This window comes from Heloderma suspectum, chromosome 9 (genome assembly GCF_057233095.1).
Source record: "Heloderma suspectum isolate Gila_16-S chromosome 9, 16-S_ref, whole genome shotgun sequence".
Lineage (NCBI taxonomy): Eukaryota > Metazoa > Chordata > Lepidosauria > Squamata > Helodermatidae > Heloderma > Heloderma suspectum.
The window spans coordinates 7,295,994-7,320,073 of NC_139466.1; the positions used below are offsets into that span (position 1 = coordinate 7,295,994).

Sequence of the window (24,080 nt, forward strand, 5' to 3'; positions counted from 1 at the left end):
TATGTGTGAACAGGGCCATGGTCTCAACCACCCTATAAGGTGGGTTCCACTGAGTTTACACTGCCAGAGCTGGTCATTCAGGGACTTTCCGTTAAAAAATTACCTTAAAGTTGACCCCCAAACAAATCAAATATGTACTTGCTCTTTGGAACGATTGATCCAGACGCTCCTAGTTCATGATTCATTAGCAAAACAGTTGGGCTGTTTTAAGAAAATGGCAAGCAGCTTCTTCGCACTTGCCGTTTGTCTGCTGGGATGTCTCCTCCACACCAAATGTTCAGGTTGGTTCATTTTAACAAGTCAGTTTTGTTTCTTTTGACTTGATATAACAAATAGGGTTATGTTATCTGATAAGGAACCAATTGTTTGCAAGCAACGTGAAATGTTTGACTGCTAGTTTCTAAAGAAAACACAGATGCTAGAAGAAATCTTACATGTACCTACTACAAAGGAAGTTCCACTATGCTTCATAGGACTTGTTCTCAGGTCAGTGTGTATAGGTCAGAACTGTAGCCATAAATAATTGAGATTTCTTATCTGATTTGTATGATCTTCATGTCCATACCATAGAGGGTGGATTTAAATTCTACCACTTGAGACATATAAAAGGAAGATGAAAACAGGCAGTTAACAGCTAATATATAGGCTTATCATAATAATAGGCTTATCATCATCATAATAATAATAAACCCACAAGTATAATGATTTCAACATTGGAGTACAAACCCCCAAAATATTTAAAATACAAACTGGAACATTTACAGGAAGTTCACACTAAAGCTTATTACAGTTTAACTGTAGCAAGTGGATATTTTATGTGTATATTTTAAATCTAGCAACTCCTTCAAACCTTCTGAATGGTGCAGACTAGGAATATAAATAAATTATGTACTTGTCAGTTTAATGTTTAGATGCTTTCCTTCTGTCCATTTTAGGATATGCTATTATTTATTATTATGTGGTTGTTGTTGTTGTTGTTGTTGTTTCTTGGCCACCTTTCAGAACAGGAGATGTCATAAAGTGGCTTACAACAATAACGTAAACTGATACGATTTCATAAAAACAACAATAAAAAACAGCAATAATCGCACACGTGCACGCGCACGCGCACACACACACAAGCATGATCCAACCAGAGTTCTGTACTTTTAAGTCCCATTTGATGTGAGAGAACTAAGGCCCTGTTCAAATTTCTCCCATTGAAGTCAGTGGGACTCACAAGTAAATAACTGGTGGTATAGATTGTGCCTTAACCTTGGCAAATAGATCATAGTTTAATTATTATCCCAGTGTGGGGAGGGGATACAAAAGCTACAGAACACACACCTCTAAGCAGGATTTCAGCAGGATTTCAGCATTTCAAATGCCTTTGGATTGCACCTGTCCTATATTAGAGTTCAGATATTAAATATTCACAACTGAGACCTGATGGATCCCAAGGCAAAGTGGGCTTCCCTTTGAAGCCAACGGAACCAAAACCACTCCAGAACAAAGTTTCATTACAAAGGAGTGTTTTGGATATGATACATGCTTGGAGGGCTTCTCAGCGGTGCTCCCCCCCCCCCGCATTTATGGAATTATCTCCCTGATGAGGCCCACCTGGCACCAACATTATCATCTTTTCAGCACCAGATTAAAACTGCCCTCTTCTCTCAGGCATTTGGCAGCATATAATGAGTCTTTTGGTCAGGTCTTGGATAGTCTCTGACAGTTTTAAATTGTTTTGATGTTTGTTTGTTTGTTTATTTGTTTATTGCATTTCTATCCTGCCTTTTTTCCTCTTGCAACTTGCAAGGAACCCAAGGTGGCAATGTTGTTGTTGTGTGTGCTATGTTTTATGTCCTTATACTTTATAGTTTATATGGTGTACTTTAATGGTTTTACATTTTTGTGAACCACCCAGAGAGCTGTGGCTATGGGGTGGTATAGAAATATAATAAATGAGTTAAAATAAAATGAATGGAGTCTTTATGTCTCCAAATAGTGCCTTTTGATTTCTTTTCTCTAAATGCTGCAGGGGAGGTGGAGGGAGTGCATTTGAGTGACTGACAGGTCCACCTTCTAATTGTAGGGCATGTTTTACCGTTCGTTCCAATCACTGTGCTTTCAGGGGGGGCAAGGATGGGACCGTGAGATGGCTATTCTACCAATGCTGTCATGGTCCGATGTTGCAATTTTCCTTGAAGCGTTTCAAGGCATGCTGTTCCAGGTTGCTGAACATGCCCTGCCCATTCCCTCAGGGGTGGGCTACAAATGTGCCAGAACCTGGTTATAGAAATCAAATGGACTCCAACACTTTAGCCTGTAGAGGAGGATTACATGGGGAAGAAGTGCCATAGCTCTGAGTACAGAGCACCTGCTTTGCATGCAGACAGTCCCACATTCAGTGCCTAGTATCAACAGGTAGAGCTGGGAAAAATCCTGCCTGAAACCCTGGAGATCTGCTGCTGGTCATTGTCAACAATACTGAGCTAGGTAAACTATTGGTCTGACCCTCTATAAGGCAGCTCCCTCTGTTCCATTTCTGAAGTCTTGCCTATAGTAAAATCTCCCTGCAAATGCAAGACCTACACAACAGCCAAAGGGCTAGGTTAGAATCTCTCTTCCTGATGTCCTCATTTTCTATTTGTGGAGACTTGTTGGTGGATTGGTTGGTTGGTTGGTTGGTTGGTATCTCCCACCTATGCTCTGAAGTGGTACAGTCCATTTGACCGCCTAATTCCAGTGCATGTGTACTGTAAAGCCAGGTTCAGTAATTCTTACAACAGCCGTCCAAAGGAGGTCACTATGATTAATCCTCAATTACAGAATGGGGTACAGTTGGCGGGGGGGGGGACTAACTGAAGGGTAACTTGCTTAAGGGCTGACGTGAGTTTACAGCTGCAATAAGACTGATGGGGGAGATGATCTCGCTGAAACATGGGGTCAAACTAGATTAGGCATTAAACGCATCTTTGCATTGAACAAGCAGGTTTTTAAAATAAATACGAATTCCTAATACCAGTTTTAGAAGAGGTGTTTTCCTCAGGACAACAGCAGGGGAGGAAAGAGATAAATCTCTTTCCAGCGTGGTATAGTGGCTAGAGTGCTGGACTGGGAGCCGGGAGATCTGGGTTCTAGTCCCCACTCAGCCACGGAAGCTCACTGGGTGACTTTGGGCCAGTCACAGACTCTCAGCCCAACCTACCTCACAGGGCTGTTGTTGTGAGGATAACATGGAGAGGAGGAGGAGGAGAATGCAAGCCTCCTTGGGTTCCTTGCAAGAGGAAAAAAGGCGGGATATAAATGCAATAAATAAATAAATAATCCCCCCCAACTTGTTCTAATCATCAGGAAATTTATTCTGTCATAAGATTTTGTGGTCTATAGCCCACTTCATCAGATGCATGGACTATTACGGAGAGTTTCAGGTTATAGAAAGCATCTTATTGCATAGAAACTTGAAACTCTCCAAAATACTCCATGCATCTGATGAACTGGGCTACAAGCCACGAAAGCTTATGCCAGACTACATTTGTTAGTCTTTAAGATGCCACAACAGTCTTTGATGAAGGCAGCAGCAGGATTGGCAGCCCTGTCCTCAAGCAGAAATGGAATGTTTGAAGGCTATTTGGTTGTTGTGTATTTCCGCACGGAGCGCACTTTTCTTGATAACCTCTGATTTCTTTTCATGTTGAAGTTTTTATTAATCAGGACAAGGCGAGCACTGCTTTGCACCGATATAGAAGGTTCAATACTAGACTAGCGGAAGAATTATGGCAAGGGCACCTTGAACATGAGTGCATAGAAGAAGTATGTGATTACGAGGAAGCAAGAGAAGTCTTTGAAGACAATGATCAAACGGTGATTACTGGCACGTGAGATCTCAAACTCTGCTGTTGGGTGACTTCCTGAATCAGCAGAAAAAGAACTATTAGGGTTCTTTACCAACTGTAACCAAGGTTCCAGCCCTAAGTAATTCCTGTTAAACATCATGGTACTTATTCCCAGGGCTCTAAAACACTCACTATCTGCCAACCTAATCCAAATTCAGCACCAAGAAGAACTTGTGTGGCCTGCAGACACTAAGCAAATGTGTGCGACTGCTCTAATTTTGCATGGTGTGTCATGCAATTGTTTACTGTTCTACATAATTCTTGTTTTGCGGGACATGGGGAGTCACAAAGACTTCCTGGGGATGCTAAAGCCACTGGAAATCTTACTTACCAACCCCTTTGGTTTCTACCATTTCAGTAGAGAGAACTCCTCATGCTTTCAAGCAATAAGGACTAGAACCTTTATTTATTTTTCAATGAAAGCAAGAGCTAGATACTATAATTTTCTGTGAGCACGCTGCCCTGGGTATTTCAGACTAGAAATGTAAGTGATGAGCTATGGCATAAAGGCATTGAAACTCTCCCATGAATAAGTGCTTTGTTTGATCTCCGTATAAGTATCGGATGAATGGTGTATGTGTGTGTGTGTGTGTGTGTGTATACACACACACACACACACATATATATATATATATACACACACACACGCACACATATATATATATACACACACACACACGCACACATCTCACTTCTCTACTTGCATTTACATGTGAATTCAATTTTACTATTTCCCTTCTAGCGGAGATTTTGGGCAACGTATAAATGTAAGTGATCTTTTATTATTATTATCACACTTCAGTCACAGGACATGACTCTACACGCATTACAAAATTCAAATAGCAGCCTGTGGGAAGGCCATCAAAATATCCATTATCCTTCACTCACTTCAAGCATGATCCTTTGGAGTTGACCTGAGGCTTACAGACATCCAATGCAGAGCGGGAGGAGCAGCAGAGGAATCTTTGCCTCTACACTCCTCCTGCTCTACATTTCAGCTACACAGCCTTTTTCGCCCATCTAGCTGAGGTGTCGGGCAGGGGGAGCTGCTGTATTTTGCACTAGCTCCAGCTTCCAGAGCAGCCTTAAGGGCAGCCCCACATGGAGTGCATTGCAGAAATCCAGTCTTGAGGTTACAAGTGCCTGTACTATAGTGGCCAAGCTACCCTTGTCCAGGAGAGGCCATAGCTGGCAAACCAGTCAAAGCTGGTAAAAGGCACCCTGAGCATCCATGACCACTTGGGAATCCAACAACAATGATGGATCTAGGAGCAGACTAAGCTACAAACGTGATCCTTCAAAGGGAGTGCAACCCCATCCAGAACAGGCAATGAGCCTATCTCCCAGACTTGGGAACTACGCACCCACAGGGCTTCCATCTTGCCAGGATTCAGTTTCAGTTCTGTGGTGTTCTGTGGGGGCCAACCACAGTTTCTGTGGTGGCCCCCACTCTGTGGAACTCCCTCCCTAGGGAACTCCACCATGCCCCCTCTTTAATGACCTTCCGTCGTGCATTAAAAACATGGTTGTTCAGGCAGGCATTTGGGGTGGGTTAGGGTATTTTAGAAAATGTTTTTATTGTAGAATTTTATTGTTTTAAACTGTTTTATTGTACGCTGTACATCGCCCAGAGTGGCTGGGTGACCAGCCAGATGGGCGATTAATAAATTTAATAATAATAATAAAAAAGTTTACCGGCCCTCATCCAGCCCATCACTGAGTTTAGGCACTGATCCAATACTTCCACAGCCTCAACTGATTCATATGTCACAGGGACACAGAGCTGTGTGTCATCAGCATACTTATGGCACTTGTCTCCAAATCCCCTAATGAGCACTCCCAGTGGCTTCATATAGACATTGAACAACACTAGGGATAAGATGGTACCCTGTGGAACCCCATAACTCAGTTGCCAAGGGGCTGAGGAATGGTCACCCAATGTAGATCTCTGGAAGCGACTCTGTGGATAACACAGTGTCTCCAGTGCCCAACCCAAGGAGTCAATCCAGGAGGATAGCATGGTCAATGGTATCAAAAGCCGATGAGAGACTGAGCAGAATTAACAGGATCACACTTCCCCTGCCCCTCTTCATCAAGGTGACCAAGGCTGATTTGGTCCTGTAAATTATATTGATGGTAATGGGTTGGATCCAGATTTAGTCATATTTAGAGTAGACCCATTGAAATCCATGGAATACAAACCCACTGTATGAATAGCAATATCACTCATGGACATTCCTAGGCAGTCATAGGTCTTTCCCACCCATACTTACATCATTCCATCCCTAGATTTATTGTCCCCCCGCACCCAGTTGTGGCAAGCATTGATTGATTTCAATGGGCATACTCTAAGTATGACTAAAGCTGGATACAAACCCATTGTGTAAATAGCAATATCACTCATTGACCTTCCTATTTACTATTACAATTCAATCTTCCCTTCCAAGATGGAAACCCGTGCATAATAAATCCCTGTATGAATGGAGGCAGGTGTCAAGGTCAAACCGGTGGCTACAGATGCTGGTGTCCAGCTGGTTATGAAGGAATTAACTGTGAAATAGGTATGTTGAAAGTGACTGGGTTCCTCCTTGGTCCCTATATGAATCAAGTACGAATCAGTCTATATTTGCATGTATTCAATCATGTATTCAAATATATGTCTGTTTCATCCTATTTGTGCATCATTGTACAATTTTTTTAATGCACAAAGCTTTGCGTTTATTTTCATATGCAGCTTTTCCTAACATGCACACTTTATATGCATCTTTCCCTAATGTACACATTTTTGTATGAAACGTGTGAGCCTGATGGAAGGAGATGTCTCTAAACAGTGGGTTAAGCTGGAAGGGATAAAGTGCGAGGGAGTTTCAATAAGTGCCTTGCCATTCTGGAAACATAAACTCTGGTCCTTAGAGTGGATAAAAATCCATTTACATTAACCATGCTGAAAGTGTTGAAATCAAGGATGAACATATTCACTCCAGGGCTTGTGCCGCTAATTCCGATCACTCCGCATCCACCCTTCGTAGATAGATTAACATCAGTGGAAGTGACTAATTGGAAATCCAGAGGATTTTATCATCTCATGGATTTCTATAAAAATAGGCAGTTGATTAGTCAGGAACAACTGAAGTAAAAATTGGGTCAGGGGAGGGTACAGTGGATAACCATTGCACAAGTACAGTCTTTTCTCTCACGGCCAGCAATACAAACTGCAGCTACTAGGAAATTGACAGTGTTTGAGCAGGTGTTGGCAACATATGCAGGAGTTAGAAAGGGTTTGACATCTAACTTATCATAGAATCATAGGGCTGGAAGGGGCCTACAAGACCATCGAGTCCAACCCCCTGCTTAGTGCAGGAAGCCCGATTCCCAGGCGGTCTCCCATCCAAGTGCTAATCAGGGCTGACACTGCTTAGCTTCCAAGATCAGACGAGATCAGGCACATCCCCTATGTATAAATGGATTCTAGCATCTGAAACAGGCATAAGTGATCTACTCCGGATGGTGTGGGAAACAGACCTTGGAATGCATATAAAGGAAGATATTTGGAATGCATTGTGGGATAAGTGTCCATTTAAAACAATATCAGCTAAAAATGGAGAATTAATGTTAAAACTGGTATCTCACACCAAAGAAATTATCAATGATGATCCCCAGGGCATCCCCAGAGTGTTGGAGGGAGTGCACAGGTACAGGAACATATATGTATATGTGGTGGGCGTGCTCTAAGGGCAATCAGTTTTGGAAAATAGTGTTTCAACAAGAGATTAGTTCTCTAACAGGACAATGGGTCCACCCATCTCCACATTTAGACCTGCTAAATTTATATATAGGATTAGATGTTGGTCTGCAAAGTAAAGAATTAGTGAGCCACTTACAGTTAGTGGTTGATAGCCAAACACTGGAAGGATTGTAAGGGGCTGCAGATTGAAAGCTGGTACTAGAGTAGGACAGATAGCTCTCCTTGGGAAATTGACACAAAATTTAAGGATAGCCTGAAGGCAATTAAAGAAAGTTAAGTCTGAAGAGGTATGGATGGAAATAATGAATTTGTAAATACAGTAGAACATGGGTGCAAGCCTCCCTTGGCATATACAGGGCTCTGGAGAGTGTAGAACTAAGGAAAGAAGGCTCCCTTTTTAACATCTCTGAACTGAAACTTGGTGTGTCAAGGGTATGTGTGTGTGTCTAAGAATAAAGATTTGTGAGTAATTAATTAAAGTGTATTAAATAAGTAAATGATTAATTAATACTTAAAAACCAGGTAGAAACTGATATGTCAACAAATTATTGATTGATATACGTAACCAGAACACATGTAACCAGGACTAAAGAAAAGAAACATTAAAAAAAAAATCATTCCATCGCTCGTTCTATTCCCCTGCCCCGCCCTCTGTTGTGGCAAGCATTGTTTGATTTCAATGGGCCTACTCTAAGTATGATTAAATCTGGATACAAACCCATTGTATAAATAGCAATATCACTCATGGACCTTCCTATTTACTATTACAATTCAATCTTCCCTTCCAAGATGGAAACCCATGCATAATAAATCCCTGTATGAATGGAGGCAGGTGTCAAGGTCAAACTGGTGGCTACAAATGTTGGTGTCCAGCTGGTTATGAAGGAAAGAAATGTGAACTACGTAAGTTGGAAGTGGGTGGGTGACTCATTGGTCCCTACTATGAATCAAGTGGGCATTAAGTACTAATCAGCCTCTATTTGTATGTATTCAATCATGTATTCAACTATAAGTCCATTTCATGCAATTTGTGCATCATTCTACTCTCTCTCTCTCTCTCTCTCTCTCTATATATATATATATATATATATTTAATGCACAAAGTTTTGCATTTATTTTCCTATGCAGATTTCCCTGGCATACACATTTTTGTATGCAACTCTCCCCAATATTTTGTGTATAGTTTTCGAACAGAAAACTGCTGCATCGCACAAGTCAGAGAAGAGTGAAATCTGAAGCATAACTGTGCTCCCATCCACATATTAGTCTGGAAAGTGCAAATTGCATAACTTTGCATAAATCGCAGACCAAACTAAATTATCCAGCATCCCTGGTATTAAGTAACCAACCATCCCCAAGTTCAACAGCGTGTCAAACATTTTGCATCGTGGTGAAAGGTTCCACAAAGCACCACACACAACCCCAGTAAAATTATACAAAATGCTAATAAAATAAAAATAAAATGCTTCTTGGAAGATGGCAAGTGGGGTATGAAGTCAATAGCCCTCTCTGCTTTTCCTCCTAAGCAACTGGTATGCAGTGGTATACTGTCAATGGACATGAAAGTTCCATTAGGAAGGGCCTGCATCAAGGGTCGGAATGGTTGGGTGCCTGCCAAGGGCCCACACCCTAGCAGGGGCCCACTGGCAAGAGCTGCCAGGACGTTCTCCTCCTCTTCATCATTGCAACCTCCTTGTTCACCTACCTCTCACTCTGGCCCAGACAACAGAGGTGGTGAGAAAGAGGAGCAGGAGATGCCACGGCCTACTTGCTCCCTAGCTCTCTGCCTCTCAAGCAAGTAAGCGGTGGCAACGATGAGAAAGAGGATGAAGAGCAAGAGCAGGTGGTGCCAATGGTAGTGAGAAGGGAGACTCATTGAGAGGCGCAGCCCACTGAGGATGCCTTGCCCAGGGGTTCTAAAAACCTGAAACCAGCAGGTAAGGTATGGTGGGTGGACCAACATTGCTCGGTGCCTAAGTGGAGGTTTGGATTCAGGTAGCCTGAATCTTTTCATCTGAAAGACTATCCAGTCAGGACTGGCCCAAGACATTTTGCTACCTGAGGCAAGAATCAATATGATGCCCCCTCTCATCCCATGTTCAGAAGCTGACTGGAGAGGCAGCTGAATTGTTCTTCAACACTGGAACAGCAGCCTCCACCACACCTGAAGGCATCAAGCTAGCTTAGGGGGCACAGGACAGGCCACTTCGTACACAGCTCTCTCCGCCAACACCTTACTGCCCCTCCTAGCATGTCCTGCCTCAAGTGTAGGGATGTATGGACTGTGTAAAGCCTACTCCATCTGTGTTTCACGGATTGTCAGGCATCTTTTGCTCTGCCGTCCTCTCACAGACGGATGAGGATTGTTATCATCATGTGGAAAAATATGCGAATTATTCCGTAAGAGGTTTCATAACAATTTACATAATTTGCCTTAGTATGTAACATTTAGCGTATTGTCCCCCATTCCATTCCACTTTTCCTCAGCAGAAACTTGGTTATTTTCCTACGAATAAATATGTGAAAATTTCAGGAAAGTAAACAAAAAACATCTGAAAGTCCACATACTCCACACAGCCTGAAGGGGTCACTGCACAGCAGATTCCACAGGCTGGATTCTTAGAAATCCAAGCTCATTTTAGTCTGTCTCGAATTTCTCCAGCATCTCTACTCAGGTGACCACCTCACTCTGCATATTGATAGGCCTGGCCCTGCATCCAGTACACCATATTGGATCTCACCAACTTAAACATCTACACTTCCTTTGCTTTATGTTAAGTTCCCTTTCATTATAGGAAAGGATAGATACAATGCCCCAGTCTTTCTCCCAAACTGCATCAAAGATAAGTGCAGACCCATTTGCATCCATTTCTTGTAAGTAGGGATGCTTCTAGACTCTGGCTTTGCTAAATTCCTCCCCAGATGTGGAGGCCCCACTTTGCCAGATCTGCTTACCAGAGCAGTGCTACCTTCACTTTACAGCTCTGTTTGGACATAACATTAAACCACACCTTGGTGTTACATTGGGGTGGGCAACTGGTGGCCCTCCAGATGTTTTGGCCTATATCTCCCTTGATCCCTCACCAATAGCTATGCTGTGTAGGGCTGATGGAAGTTGTAGGCCAAGACATCTGGACGGCCACACATTGCCCACCCCTGCATTACATGAGTGAGCCTACTGAAACCTCAGGCTTGCATACTTGCTGCTCCCCTCTTCTCCTCTGGTAAGGCCACGAGGAGAAGATTGGAAGCATCCCTTTCATGGTTTAAACTACCACAGTTTCTCATTACTTCTGAATTGGGCACTCTGGTTAGTTTAAATCAGCCTTCCCCAACCCGGTGCTCACTGGATGTGTTGGACTACAATCCCCATCATCCCAAGCCAGCATGGTTTCTTGAAACAAGCTAGGATCCTAAGCCACAGTTTGATCCTGGCATCTTTCAATAAAACAGACTTTAAACAGAGAGCTTTGGCTATTGGGCGGTATAGAAATAAATAAATAAATAAATAAATGACAGTAAATGCAGTAAACTGCACAGTAACCCTAAACCATGATTAGTGTTAAACATGAAGTGCAGGAGTAGGAGAGTGGAAGCCACCACCAACAATAGCAAAGACTAAGCGTGTGCACAGGCATTTGTTCACATTGATCTCTACTTGTAACATTCCAGGTTCCCATCCTTTCCTCTCTGTTATCTCTCTGTTGTCCAGCTTTACATTGCAAATCCCTCAAGGCAGGGACGTGCCCCTTAAAAAAATCTTTACACTGTAAATTATATTGATAGTGATAGGTTGCATCCAGCTTTAGTCATACTTAGACTAGACCTATTGAAATCAATGAGAATTATGCTTGTCATGATTAACTTAAGTCTCATTGATTTCAATGGGCCTACTCTAAGTATGACTAAAGCTGGATACAAACCCATTGTATAAATAGCAATATCAGTCATGGGCCTTCCTATTTACAATTACAATTCAATCTTCCTTTCTAAGAGAGAAATCGATGCATAATAAATCCCTGCATGAATGGAGGCAGGTGTCAAGATCAAATTGATGACTACAAATGTTGGTGTCCAGCTGGTTATGAAGGAAAGAACTGTGAGACAGGTACGTTGAAAGTGGGTGGGTGCCTCTTTGGTCCCTACTATGAATCAAGTGGGTATTAAGTGGGGACATATGAATCAGTTGATATTTGCATGTATTCAGTCATGTATTCAATTAGAAGTCCATTATTTGTGCATCATTCTATGATATTTCTTTTAAATGCACAAAGCTTTACATTTCTTTTCACATGCAACTTTCCCTAACATACATACTTTCTCTGCATCTTCTGTAATATACACATTTTTGTATGCAACTTTCCCCAATATTTTGTGCACAATTTTTGAGTGGAAAATTGCTGCATTGTACAATTCAGAGGGGTGTGGAATCTGAGCCATAACTGTGCTCCAATCCACATATTAGTAGGAATGGCCATTGTGGGGAAATCTGGCCCTTTTCCCTGCAATTCAGAAACTTTCCAGTTTTCTTTTTTTTAACTCTTGAAATAGGCATTTACACAAGTTGCAGCCACAATTTGTATAAGTTGTGCAAATTCTGGCCATGATTTGCACAAATTATGGCCCTAAATATGCTTAACTTGTGCAAATTATGGCTGTAAATATGCTTAACTTGGCAAATAACAGTTGTAAATATGCTTAGCTTATGCAAATTACAGCCATAAATATGTTTAACTTGTGCAAATTATGGCTGTAAATATGCTTAGTGTGTGCAAATTGTGCATGTGAAGCATATTTATAGCTGTAAGTTGCACAACTTACTCAAATTGCAGCCACAACCAACCATCCCCATATTCAGCAGTGTGTCAAACATTTTACAACAAAAATTACGATCAGAAAAAAGTTGAAGCTTTTTTTAAGGGCTTAAAAGGCTGTAGCAACACACTAAAAGTGGACAATGATGGGTGCAAGGCAGGCCTCTCTTGGGAGGCTTTTGGGAGACAGTAGGAGACAGACCTGTCTTTGGACATCCTTGGGAGACAGTAATGGGGGCAAGGCAGGCCTCTCTTGGGAGGATTTTCCACATTTGGGGTGCCATGACTGAAAAGGCTCTGCTTAGGTACCCATTTGCTATATTTCTGATAGTGTGGGGGGACATAAAACAGGTCCTCAGTGGTGGAATGATGTTTGTGGGAGGCTGTTAGGGGGAGGGAGGCAATTCTTATGATATTCTGATCCCAAACATTTTAGGCTCTGTACGTCACAACTAGATCTTTGATTTGAGCCCAGAAACAAATTGGTAACTTGTGTAGCTGATGCAAGATTGGTGTAATGTGATCTGTTTGACCTGCTCCAGCCAGAACCCTGGCAGTCATATTTTGAACCAACTGCAGTTTCAGGATTTCATACCACAAGCTTATTCTTAGGTTTTAGAAAGTTTTGCCTGTAATTAAATTTGATAACTCCCCATCAGACAGCAGTTGCTCAACACACAATGGCGGTTGCAAGCAGATCTGTGAGAATGGCCTAACAGGGAAAGCAGTCTGTTCTTGTGTTCCTGGATACAGACTGAAGGAAGACCAGAAGACCTGTGAGCCAGCAGGTAAAAACAAAACAAAAAAGTGATTTGTGCTATTTATGAGAGTTTGAGCTGTGATTCTTCCACCATCCTAGCAGATTAAGACTGTAATCCTATAGCAGCCTTCCCCAGACTGGTGCCCTCTAGATATTTTGGACTTCACCTCCTATCAGCCCAAGGCAGCATGGCTCGTGGTCAGGATTTCTGAGCACTGCAGTCCAAAACATCTAAAGTCACTCAGTTTGGGTACGCTCCATTGAACTCAATGGGACTTATTTCTGAGTAGACATGTCTAGGATTGCACTGTAACACTCCAGACCTGATGGGGAAACAGGTTCCATTGAAATAAAGGGAGGATCACTTTGACGCAAGGCATTTTAGGATTTGATTGCTAGGTGCACAAATCTGTGGGAATGGTCACTATCCAATAGGTACCTGAAACCATCACACCAGAAAGTACACAGGGCAAGAGGGCGGCCATGGCTCCTCCGTCATCAGTACACTTCCTGCTCACCACAAATGAGTGCAGAGGGCAGGGGGACAACAGAAGTAGGTATGGAATGACATATGTGTGTGTGGGTGGAAGAGACCTATTGCAATATAACCCTGCTATCTTGTAAGACTGGACGCAGGGGTGGGGGACCTGTGGCCCTCCAAATGTTGCTGGACTACTACTCCCAGCATCCCTAACCATGCACCATGCTGGCTGGGGTTGATGGGAGGTGGAGTCCAACAACATCTGGAGGACCACAGTTTCCCCACCCCTGGTTTAAAGGAAGGTGATTGGCATCTGAATAGAAACACAGACAGTACCCGCCCCCCCGACATTTATTTATTTATTTATTTACCGCTCCGTATCTAGAACAGATTTCGGAGTGGTGAACACAAAGGATAAAACAGTAAGAGCATAAAAAGATTAGAACACCACATTAAAATTTCAGTTGTTTTAAAACACAATGCCAATAAAAACCATAACTGGTCAATTAAGGAATGCCTCCTAGAACTGTGCTGTTTTCAGGAGGCACCAGAAACAATGTAGCGTTGGTGCCTGCCTGACCTCCAGGGGCAGGGAATTCCAAAGAAAGAGGGCCACCGTGCTGAAGGCTCTTCTCCTGGTGGACTCCAATCAGGCTGTAGGTCCATGTGGAACCACCAGGAGCAAGCCTGCTCTTTGCCTTCCAACTTGTGGAGGAAGGTGATGACAGCGATGGGGGGAGGGAGCTAGCACACTCATCACTGCTCTCCTTGGCATGATTCTAATCACATGGGGGAACAGAATGGGCGAAAAAGGTTCCTGTTGGATTCTACTCTGACATTGTTGTGTCCAGGGCCAACATCAAGGATAGGCATAGTTGGACATCTGCCAAGGGCTGACATCTGAACAGAGGTCCACTGACAAGAAACCCCTGAAGTTGCTCTTGCTCTTTGCCATTGCAACCTGCTTGTTCACCCACCACTCGCTCCGGTCCAGATGGTGAGGAGGAGGAGGAGGAGGAGGAGATGCCACTGCCTACTTGCTGCCTGTCAAAAAAGCAAATGGTAGTGAAGATGAGAAAGAGGAGGAGGAAGAGCAGCTGTTGACCATGGTGGTGAAAAGGCAGACTCACAGAGGGAGGAGGCTCATGGAGGGCATCTTATAGAATCAGAGAATCAGAGGATAGTAGGGCTGGAAGGGGCCTACAAGGCCATCGAGTCCAACCCCCTGCTCAGTGCAGGAATCCGAGTCAGGGCATCCCCGACAGATGGCTGTCCAGCCTCAACTTGAAGGCCTCCAGGGTGGGAGAGCCCACTTGTCTTGCCCAAGGGCCCTCAGAAACGTGGAGCCAGCATTCCTTGTGTCAGCTACTTTGGGCATGATTTACTGGGGAGGGGGGAATGGCTTACAAATAATAAACTCATGGTCATGTTCCAGTGCAACCCCATGTCAAGCATAGACTAACCCTCCTATCACAGCAGGTGCTTTGGCAGTCCAGAGCCAACTTTCTGATGCATGAGTGCTCTTGTATTCTCCCCACAGTGCCCTTTCCATGTGGAAGAATTACATCTCCAGAAGTGCTGAAGAACAATCTCACCCACTCGCTGGACAGGTGCTCCACCCACACTACCGGCGGCCTCAAAGAAAAATCAGACAATGCTACTCAAGGTGGTTCCCCGGCACCAACCCTCGATCAGGTGCTCTTAAACATGAACAGCTTGAAAGGCGAAGTTCCATGGCAGGTAGCGCAACTGCGCTTGCTCTTTTGAAATGCTGGTATTCTTGCCTTTGGAAGAGAACTGATCCATCCAGTTCATCCTTCCTCAACCTGGTACCCACTAGATGTCTTGACCTACAATGCCTGTCACACCTCACCATTGGCCATTTCCTTGCCAACTTGAAATCAATATTTTGGTGAATATTTCAAATTCAAAATTGGTTGGCTATGAATTTCCAGTTTGGGAGGGAGGCTCATTCACTTTTTTGTGGTCTGATACACATTTTTAGGTGGGGGGATTAGTTTCTCTTACAAATAATGGGGATCAGCAACATGGCACGCAAAGTGCATATCCACTTTGCACTTTGACAGACAGACAGACAGACAGACAGACAGACATATCTCCAAAGGCAACTCTACAATGCAAGCTTAGACATTTGAAAAGTTATGTCCAGTGCAATCCTATACATGTGTACTCTGAAGTAAGCCCCACTGAGTGATGATTATGGCTTATGTTACCTCCAGGATCAAAGGGAATAAGCCTCTGAACACCAGTTCCTGGGGAACAACTGGGGGAGGAGGCTATTGCCCTCATGACTTGCTTCTGGGCTTCCTAAGAAGCCCAGTTGTCCACTGTGGGAAACAGGATTAGAAAAGCCTTTGTCTGATCCAACAGGGCTCATCTTATATTCTTATGAGTTCAGGTACTCCCAGATATGTGCGTATAGAATTGCAGCCTACAACATTTCGGCTCAGAGTCTCTCAGATTTTAATTCCAAAGCCTGTCTTCAATACCTGTGCAGTTACAATACAGTCTTTACTTAGATCTGTTATTTGGTAACATTGTAGTTGTGGTGTTTTGCTTCTTGTTTTGGAAGTCTTTTGTTTCGGTAACTGTATATTTAAATTTTTCTAGTTTCTATACAATGATGTACCACTCAGCCTTTGCTACCCTCTAGAGGCAGCTGTCTTCAAAACTGCATTTTTAGGCTACAAATCTATGCCTATTTTCCTGGCAGTGATCATCACTGAACTAAGTGGGACTTTACTTCTGAACAGACATAGGATTGCACTGCTAATCCCCCTGCTGAGAGGGGTCCTGCTGCTCCACTCATAGTAAAAAAAAGAAAGAAAAAAGGGTATACACAGGGCCAGCATCCAGGGCAAGCATGGTCAGGCAGCTGCCAAAGGCCCACATCCCAGCAGGGGCCCACTGACAAGAGCCTCCTAGGCTTGCTCCTCCTCTTCACCATGACAACCTGCTTGTTCACCTGCCTCTCTCCCTGGCCAGCCAAAGGTGGTGAGAAGGAGGACCAGGAGATGCCAGTTCCCGCTTGCTCACTGGCTCTCTGCCTGACAAGCAAGCAAGAGGTATCAGTGATGAGAAAGAGGATAAGGACCAATAGCAGCTGGTGACAATGGTGGTGAAAAGGTGACTCACTGAGGGAGGAGGCACATTCAGAGCACCTTGCCCGTGGGCTGTCAAAAACCTGGCGCTGATGCTGGGTGCATAATTTATTTTTCATGGGTCTACACAATTGTTTTTCATGGGTCAGATCTGAGCCTCATGGCTGAGGTTCTACACATCTGATCTCTGGCCTGAGGACTGTCACCACTCAGCTAATATCCATAGGAGTATATAATCTGTCAGACTAAATTTGTCCTACTAGTTTGACCCATTCTGGCAATCTCACTACCAGAGACTCATGGGGTAGTGTAGGGCCCTTGAAAGGTCATTTAGACCAGGGGTGGCAGAAGGTAGATCCTTCAATTTCCAGAAGTCCCTGCCAGCGTGGCCAATGGTCAGGAATGCTGGAAGTTGAAGTTGAAAACATCGGTAGATCTACATTCCACCCACCTCTGATTTAGACCAACCTCCCAACTTACAACCACTACACATACACACACCTGCCACATATCCTATGTGACTGCAGAACACACAATAGGGAGTGTCTTGTGGCACCTTAACAGCTAACCCAATTTGTAGCATCAGCTTTCTGCTGACAAGTCCACCATATGGCATTTGACAAAGTGGTCTCTGTCCCACAAAAGTGATGCCACAATAACATTGGTCCATCTTTGGGATGCTACAAGAGCCTTCGTTGTTCATAATATGAATCTCCAAAATTCAGATCCTATTGACATTTGCATGGGAACATTGACAAAGACAAATTTTGTGATTATCCAGAACAAAATATATATAGTTCTTCTCTAACAAGGCTGACAGATCTAGGGTTCTTATCAACACAGACCAGTGTATCTCTGAGCTTTGAGGCACTCACGCCATGTACCTCAGATGGTCAACGTTCACTGGGGCTGGTCAGATTTCCAGATCCTTAATGGATCAGACCAATGGTCTGTGTAGTTTGACATCCTGTTTCCCACTGGGGCCCCAAGCAGCACCTGTTGGGAAGCCAACATTTAGAGTAATGGAGACATTGCACATGCGTTACCACTGAAGTGTTATAGATACAGCCTACCTTTGAGTCCTGTCCTTTGCCATCAGCCAAGCTCAACATTCTCTTTGCAAAGTGAGACTTCTTAAACTGCTCTTGACCCGGGCTTTATAAATGGTCCACGATCTCGTAAACTTTGCTCACAGGTTTATATGTTCAGCTTCAAGCAGAAAGGATTCTGCGAGGGTGTAGTCATCAATGAAAAGTGGATTGTCACTGCAGCGCACTGCCTTGAGCATGAGCCACACACAGTCATGGCAGGTAAGCAGTGGGCAACTTGAATGTGGGAACTACACTTCCTTTCGCTCCATTTTTGCTTAGGCAGAGTTCAAGGCTTCCTTATAGATTTCACAAATGAGATGGGTGGGGGTCAAAAGCCTCTGGACCCTGACAAATGCCCGTAAGAAATAAGGTGCATGGATCAGATCAGATCAAATCAGATGGATCAGATCAAATGGCCATTCAAATGGCCCTAGGGAACTCCGCCATGCCCACTCTTTAATGAGCTTCCGTCATGCATTAAAAACGTGGTTGTTCAGGCAGGCATTTGGGGTGGGTTAGGGTATTTTAGAAAATGTTTTTATCGTAGAATTGTATTGTTTTAAACTGTTTTATTGTATGCTGTGCATCACCCAGAGTGGCTGGGTGACCAGCCAGATGGGCGATTAATAAATTTAATAATAAATAAATAAATAAATAAATAAATAAAATTCTAGGCCAACATCCTTCTTCCCACATTGGCCAACCAAATTAGAGGTGTGCGCAAATGGCCTCTTGAAATTCTCCAGTTTACTCATGGGCAGAGAAATTTGGGAGACAATTTCACCAAATTTCTCCAGTGGGAGGAGACATTCTCAACAGTTTCTCCCAGCTAAGGCTCCCCATTGGCAGAACTTGTAGCACAACTTCTTTCTTCTTTAGTAAAGGGGGTTTTTTTTGGAGGGGGTGCAACAGCACCAACTGTCTTGGCAGGCTGATCCCCAGTTTGCACCCACTGCAATGCAGGTGGGGGAGCATTGTGGCCAGAATCGGTCTCCAATTTCCTGAAAGTCCCCCTGCCCACATGAAAGAGGCTTCTATTGTTCTGCCTCACTCAGGATGTTTTGTAATTTATTTTTGTGGTGCTTTTGAGCTTACCTAATCACAGCCATCCTCCCAGGCTGCCTGCATGTCCTGATTAGGGGTGAACGAAAGTCACTTACCTTTTCTCGCAGCTTTTTCGCGGTGGGGGGGAGCGCTTCGCTGCTCCCCCCGCGAAGTTCAGGCCGGGGGGGGAGGCTTCCCGCCTCGCCCGGCCGAAATTCAGGCCGGGGGGGGAGGCTTCCCGCCTCGCCCGGCCGAAATTCAGGCCGGGGGGGGAGGCTTCCCACCTCGCCCGGCCGCGAACACGAAAGTAAAAAAAAAAAAAAAAAAAGTCCCCTGATAGGCTACGTGACGATTCACGTAGCCTATCACGGCTAGATCTGGAAAGTCAGCCGTGATAGGCTACGTGAATCGTCACGTAGCCTATCACAGGTGACTTAAAAAAAAAAAAGCGCGTACGCGAATGGCGGCCCCCATAGGGAGCCGCCATTCGCGTTCCTTATTTAGTTGCTGTAGTCTATGTCAATGTTTACGTAGACTACGGCGAAAATAAGGGCAACGCAAATAGCGTTGCCCTTATTTTCGCCGTAGTCTATGTAAACATTGACGTAGACTACAGCGACCAAATAAGGAACGGGAATGGCGGCTCCCTATGGGGGCCGCCATTCGCGTACGCGCTTTTTTTTTTTTTTTAAAGTCACCCGTGATAGGCTACGTGACGATTCACGTAGCCTATCACGGCTGACTTTGCAAATCTTGCCGTGATAGGCTACGTGAATCGTCACGTAGCCTATCAGGGGACGGGTTTTTTTTTTTCTTTCATTGCAATGGCGGGGGCGGCAGCCGGTCAAAAGACCGGCTGCCGCTCCCGCTCCGCTCGAACACCAGACGAACCGCCAGCCGGACCCGCCGCCGGGAGGGACATTCAGGGAAGGTAAGTCCCGTCCCGGGGGGGGGGCGGGGGGTGGGGGGGGCGGAGGATTTCTCCCCGAAACTTGTTCGGGGGGCCGAACACGTTGGCGCTTGGCCCCCCGAAGTTTCGGGGAGAAATTCTCCGCCATCCCTAGTCCTGATCTGAAAAAAGCCCCAAGGGAGGAATTACCTCATGGTGCCTTAAACTGGGCTTTAATTAAAGTGTACGGAGGCTGCAGGCTGCCAGAGAGATGATTGTACAATGAAAGGCATGACACTCATGCTCACTCCTCACCCACCTAAGTAAGGTAAGCCCAAGAAACTCAAACCCAAGCCATGAGAATTTCTCAGGAATTTCTTCACCACTGAATTTCTTTTTGGAAGCAATTCCTCTTCTATCAAATTGAATGAGAATGGTCAAAAAATGTGTGGGAGAAATTTTCAGCACAGCACTAAACCAAATACCTCCAGGAAGCATAATGTTATAAACCATGGGTTGGATCCAGATTTAGTCATGCTTAGAACCATTGAAATTAATAGGACTTAAGTTAGTCATGAGTAACTTAAGTTCCATTTATTTCCATTTGTCTACTCTATGTATGGATAAATCTATGTATGGATAAATCCGCTGAGTTTATATCATTAATCATATTTTTTTCACTCCTTGACTTAAAAGTCCACAACGCTTTAGCCTTTCTTCGTAAAGTAGGTGCTCCATACCCCTGATAACTTCAGTTGCCCCTTTCTTGCAGCTTTTCTAACTCTTTGTAAGCCCTTTGTTATCCATCCCCTTTTTTCTGACACTGCCAGCCATGTGTACAAATGCTCATCTCATCAGACCTTGGATCTATGGAGCCAGGCAGGTCTTAAAACTGGGGATGGGGAAAATATTCAGTTTGCATTTTAATGCAAACGTAATTAATTTTGCACTTTTCAACTAATGCATGAACTGAAATTTGCATTTCTCCAAATTTTGTAATGGAGTTCTCCAATTAAAAATGCATACATACAAGAATGTGTATCTTAGGGTAGAGTGCACCCAAAAATGTGTATGTTAGTGAAAATAACATTAAAATGTATTATTGGGGGGAAACTGTCTGCAAAAAAATGTTTATATTAGGCAACATTGTGCCCCAAAATTATGTTATTAGGAGGAATTCACCCCAAAATGCATATGAACTTTCATGCAAACTTTAAAAAACAAAAATTCTCAACATTCAGAATGAACCAAACTTATGACTGGAAAAAGAAAAGAGAAACTGAGAGATACCGAAATTGACTCATTTGTCCATGCCTTCTTAAAACATGTCCAATGCTTCTTTTATCAGGTGAGCATAACACAGAGATTTACGAACACACTGAACAACTCCGTCAAATAGTTAAAACAATTCCTCATCCTGCCTACAATGCTAGCAATAAGTATGTCAATGACATTGCGCTTGTTGAGCTCGATTCACCATTGGTAATGAACTCTTACGTCACCCCGATTTGCATCGCGGACAAAGCATTCACAGACAACCTGGTGAAGAATGGATTAGGGACCGTGAGCGGCTGGTGGAGACTGAGGGAGCAAAGGAGAACACCTAGCATCCTCCAAGTTCTGAAGGTTCATTATGTTGATCAGAGCATTTGTCTAAGGGACACCGGAGACACCATCTTGCCAAACCTGTTCTGTGCAGGTACAGCTATAAAACCCCACCAAGAGCGAAGCGGAGGCCCATATACCACAAACGTTGATGATACCAGCTTTCTAACAGGGATAACCACCTGTGGGGAGGAGTGTACTGGGAAGGGCGAATATACCCTCTACACCAGAATGGCAGACTATGTTCAATGGATAAAAAACACAACAATGCTTCCATAATTAAGCCAGAGCCAAAATATTTACCTATACCTTTCGCAAAGATCCTGTGATGGTGCGAGGGAGGGGGGAATATAGTTATTCTAATTTCTTTTCTGAAATAGTTTGACAGAATTAAAAATAATGATAACAACACACACCACAATTAAATGCACACTTCTTTTAGAAAGCAGTTTACACAGGGATTGCTACTTGGACGATTAAGGGAAATAAGAGGTAGTATAGCACAATGGGTAAAGTGCTTGGCTTGGAATGCCAAGACCCATATTTAGCACCATAGCTGCAAGGCCTTCAATGAGCCACATCAGCTTCAGTTCCCTAACAACTAAAGAAGTACCTACCTCACAGAGTTGCTGTGAAGGTAAGACCCTGGATTGTAAAGTATGTTGGAAAATTAGCATGACAAACGCATTAAAAAGGAAAATTGGTGCAAAGTGCATTTCTGTATTATGAAGTATAATGAAACCACAAATAAACTGCAACATGAAAAAGAACACACTAACATTCTTGTGAATTCAAGCAGTACAAAACTAACTCTGCACAAGATCAAATGTTTTCATGCATATTTTTATTCATTTTACTTAGTTCTATAATGCTTTTTAGATATAGATTTAAGAAGAAAATGCACAGTAGAGTTTATCTGATTTTTTTCTAGACAAGAGGGAACCTCCTCCTCCAGTGTAGGATGGAGATCTGTGTACATCACACAGTTGTTTAAGATCCACAAGGATTTGTGCAAAGTTCTGTCAATCTAAGACTGTACCTTCAGATTCACAATTTCATAAATAACAGCTAGGGATGTTGGAGAAATCTGTCCTGGGAGGGGTGCTCACTAAGCTTTCATCATCTCTCCCCCCGCCCCAACTTTGGCTTGTTTCCCCACAGGGTGGCCCCACTTGATCCGCATTGTGTCAGGCCAGCTCATGGATTTTCCAGGCATTTAAAAAAATATATGTAAATAGAAATTCATGCAAATTGCAGCCATAATTTATGTAATGTGTGCAAATTTTGGCTGCCATTTGTGCAAATTACACAAATTGTGGCTGTAATTTGCGCACATTTCTATCTACACAAATAATTTTTTAAAAAACAATGGAAAAAGTTCCCCGATTATGGGAGACACCCAAGGCTTGGCTCACAAATGCAAGCTGAGTTGGGCACACCACAAAAATTTCCCATTGATGGACATCCCTAATAAAAGAATGCAAGGGTCAGAACTAGGAAGACAAGGTTAGAACTATATCCTGTCTGCATTGTGGGTGCTAAGATGAAATATTTAGGGCCACATTTTAGGTGTAAATTTTTGTTGTTGTATTTATTTGTCCCCTACCCACCCCATTTTTCAATACACTACGAACAACAAATATCTCCCAGCCCCCTTCTCCCTATAGCTCATCCCTTACCTCCAAGTTTTCCCACCTTTGTTTCAGAGAGTCTAGGGTTGGGCATCCTTTTTGGTTGGTTCACAGTGGACAAATACACACATCAATCACCCCACCACACACACACACACACACACACAGAGAGAGAGAGAAATAGGATCCCTGATGGGGGCAAGGGGAGAGAGGATTTTACCTTCCCCCCTCCAGCTATCAGGATTGTGGTTTCTCTGCTGCTCTTAGCAGCAAGGAAAAAAAATATCTTGATCAGGATAGCTTGGGGGTGGGGGAGTTGAAGTCTCTCCACACACACACACAGCTATCCTGATCACTATTTCTGGGGGGACAGGGGAGAGGCCTCACACACCCACACACAGCAATCCTGATGAAGATGGTGCTGGTGAAGAGGACACAGTATGTATGGGAGGGAGGAGGAGAATTCAAGGGCGCAGTGGCAGCAGTATAAACACCTGTGGCATGGGAGGCTTCTGACAGCTGTATGTGGCCCACAGGTGGTGGGTTGCCCATTTATGCTATAACCCATCTTGCTGATGTCCTAACTTTCTACATGCAGGGATTTCCTTTAGCATGGGGGAAAGCATTCACACCTGTACATTTCCTGGCTGCCATTTTGAATGGCGGGGGAGGAATAGTGACTATTGGCGATGGAAAATGATAACAGATGAGAACAATAGTCATGCCTGGAAGAGCCTTTAGTGAGAGGGCAAAAACATCATAATTGACTGATGTTTTCATGATTATCTGTAAACTCCTTTTTTGAGCTCTTCCTGAGAAGTGATATAAAATGTCTTAAATCAAATCAAATAATAATGGCATAGCATTCTGTGGGTAGGGAGGCATTCACACATTGCAAAAGAAGAAGACAAATGCATAACCAAAAACAAGGACAAGGGAAGCCACAATCGACATAAAATGTGCATAGGCTGTGTTGCCAAGAGACAGCAGTTCTTTTAAGATTCGGAGACAATAAACACACTA

General features: G+C 43.6%; 1 protein-coding gene across 2 annotated transcripts; it reads left to right on the plus strand.

Annotated features, from left to right (window-relative positions):
- The first annotated feature begins 203 nt into the window (after positions 1 to 203).
- On the plus strand, positions 204 to 22,243 carry LOC146338392 (coagulation factor IX-like). 2 transcript variants are annotated; one of them, XM_084813665.1, is made up of 10 exons: positions 204 to 281; positions 3,680 to 3,843; positions 4,618 to 4,642; positions 6,323 to 6,436; positions 8,410 to 8,523; positions 11,615 to 11,728; positions 13,094 to 13,222; positions 15,216 to 15,415; positions 17,993 to 18,107; positions 21,170 to 22,243. In XM_084813665.1, exons 1-10 carry the CDS (start codon positions 215 to 217, stop codon positions 21,703 to 21,705), a joined length of 1,578 nt encoding a protein of 525 aa, XP_084669791.1. In that variant the 5' UTR covers positions 204 to 214; the 3' UTR covers positions 21,706 to 22,243. The 2 variants fall into 2 exon arrangements, with proteins under 2 accessions (XP_084669791.1, XP_084669792.1); XM_084813666.1 differs by lacking the exon at positions 8,410 to 8,523.
- Positions 22,244 to 24,080: the final 1,837 nt, after the last annotated feature.

Coding starts and splice junctions, on each gene's coding strand:
- LOC146338392 (XM_084813665.1), top strand. CDS start 215: ATGGCAAGCAGCTTCTTCGCACTTGCCGTTTGTCTGCTGGGATGTCTC. Junction 4,643..6,322: donor ATTTTGGGCAACGTATAAAT/GTAAGTGATCTT, acceptor TTCCCTTCCAAG/ATGGAAACCCGTGCATAATA. Junction 15,416..17,992: donor AAGGCGAAGTTCCATGGCAG/GTAGCGCAACTG, acceptor CTTTGCTCACAG/GTTTATATGTTCAGCTTCAA.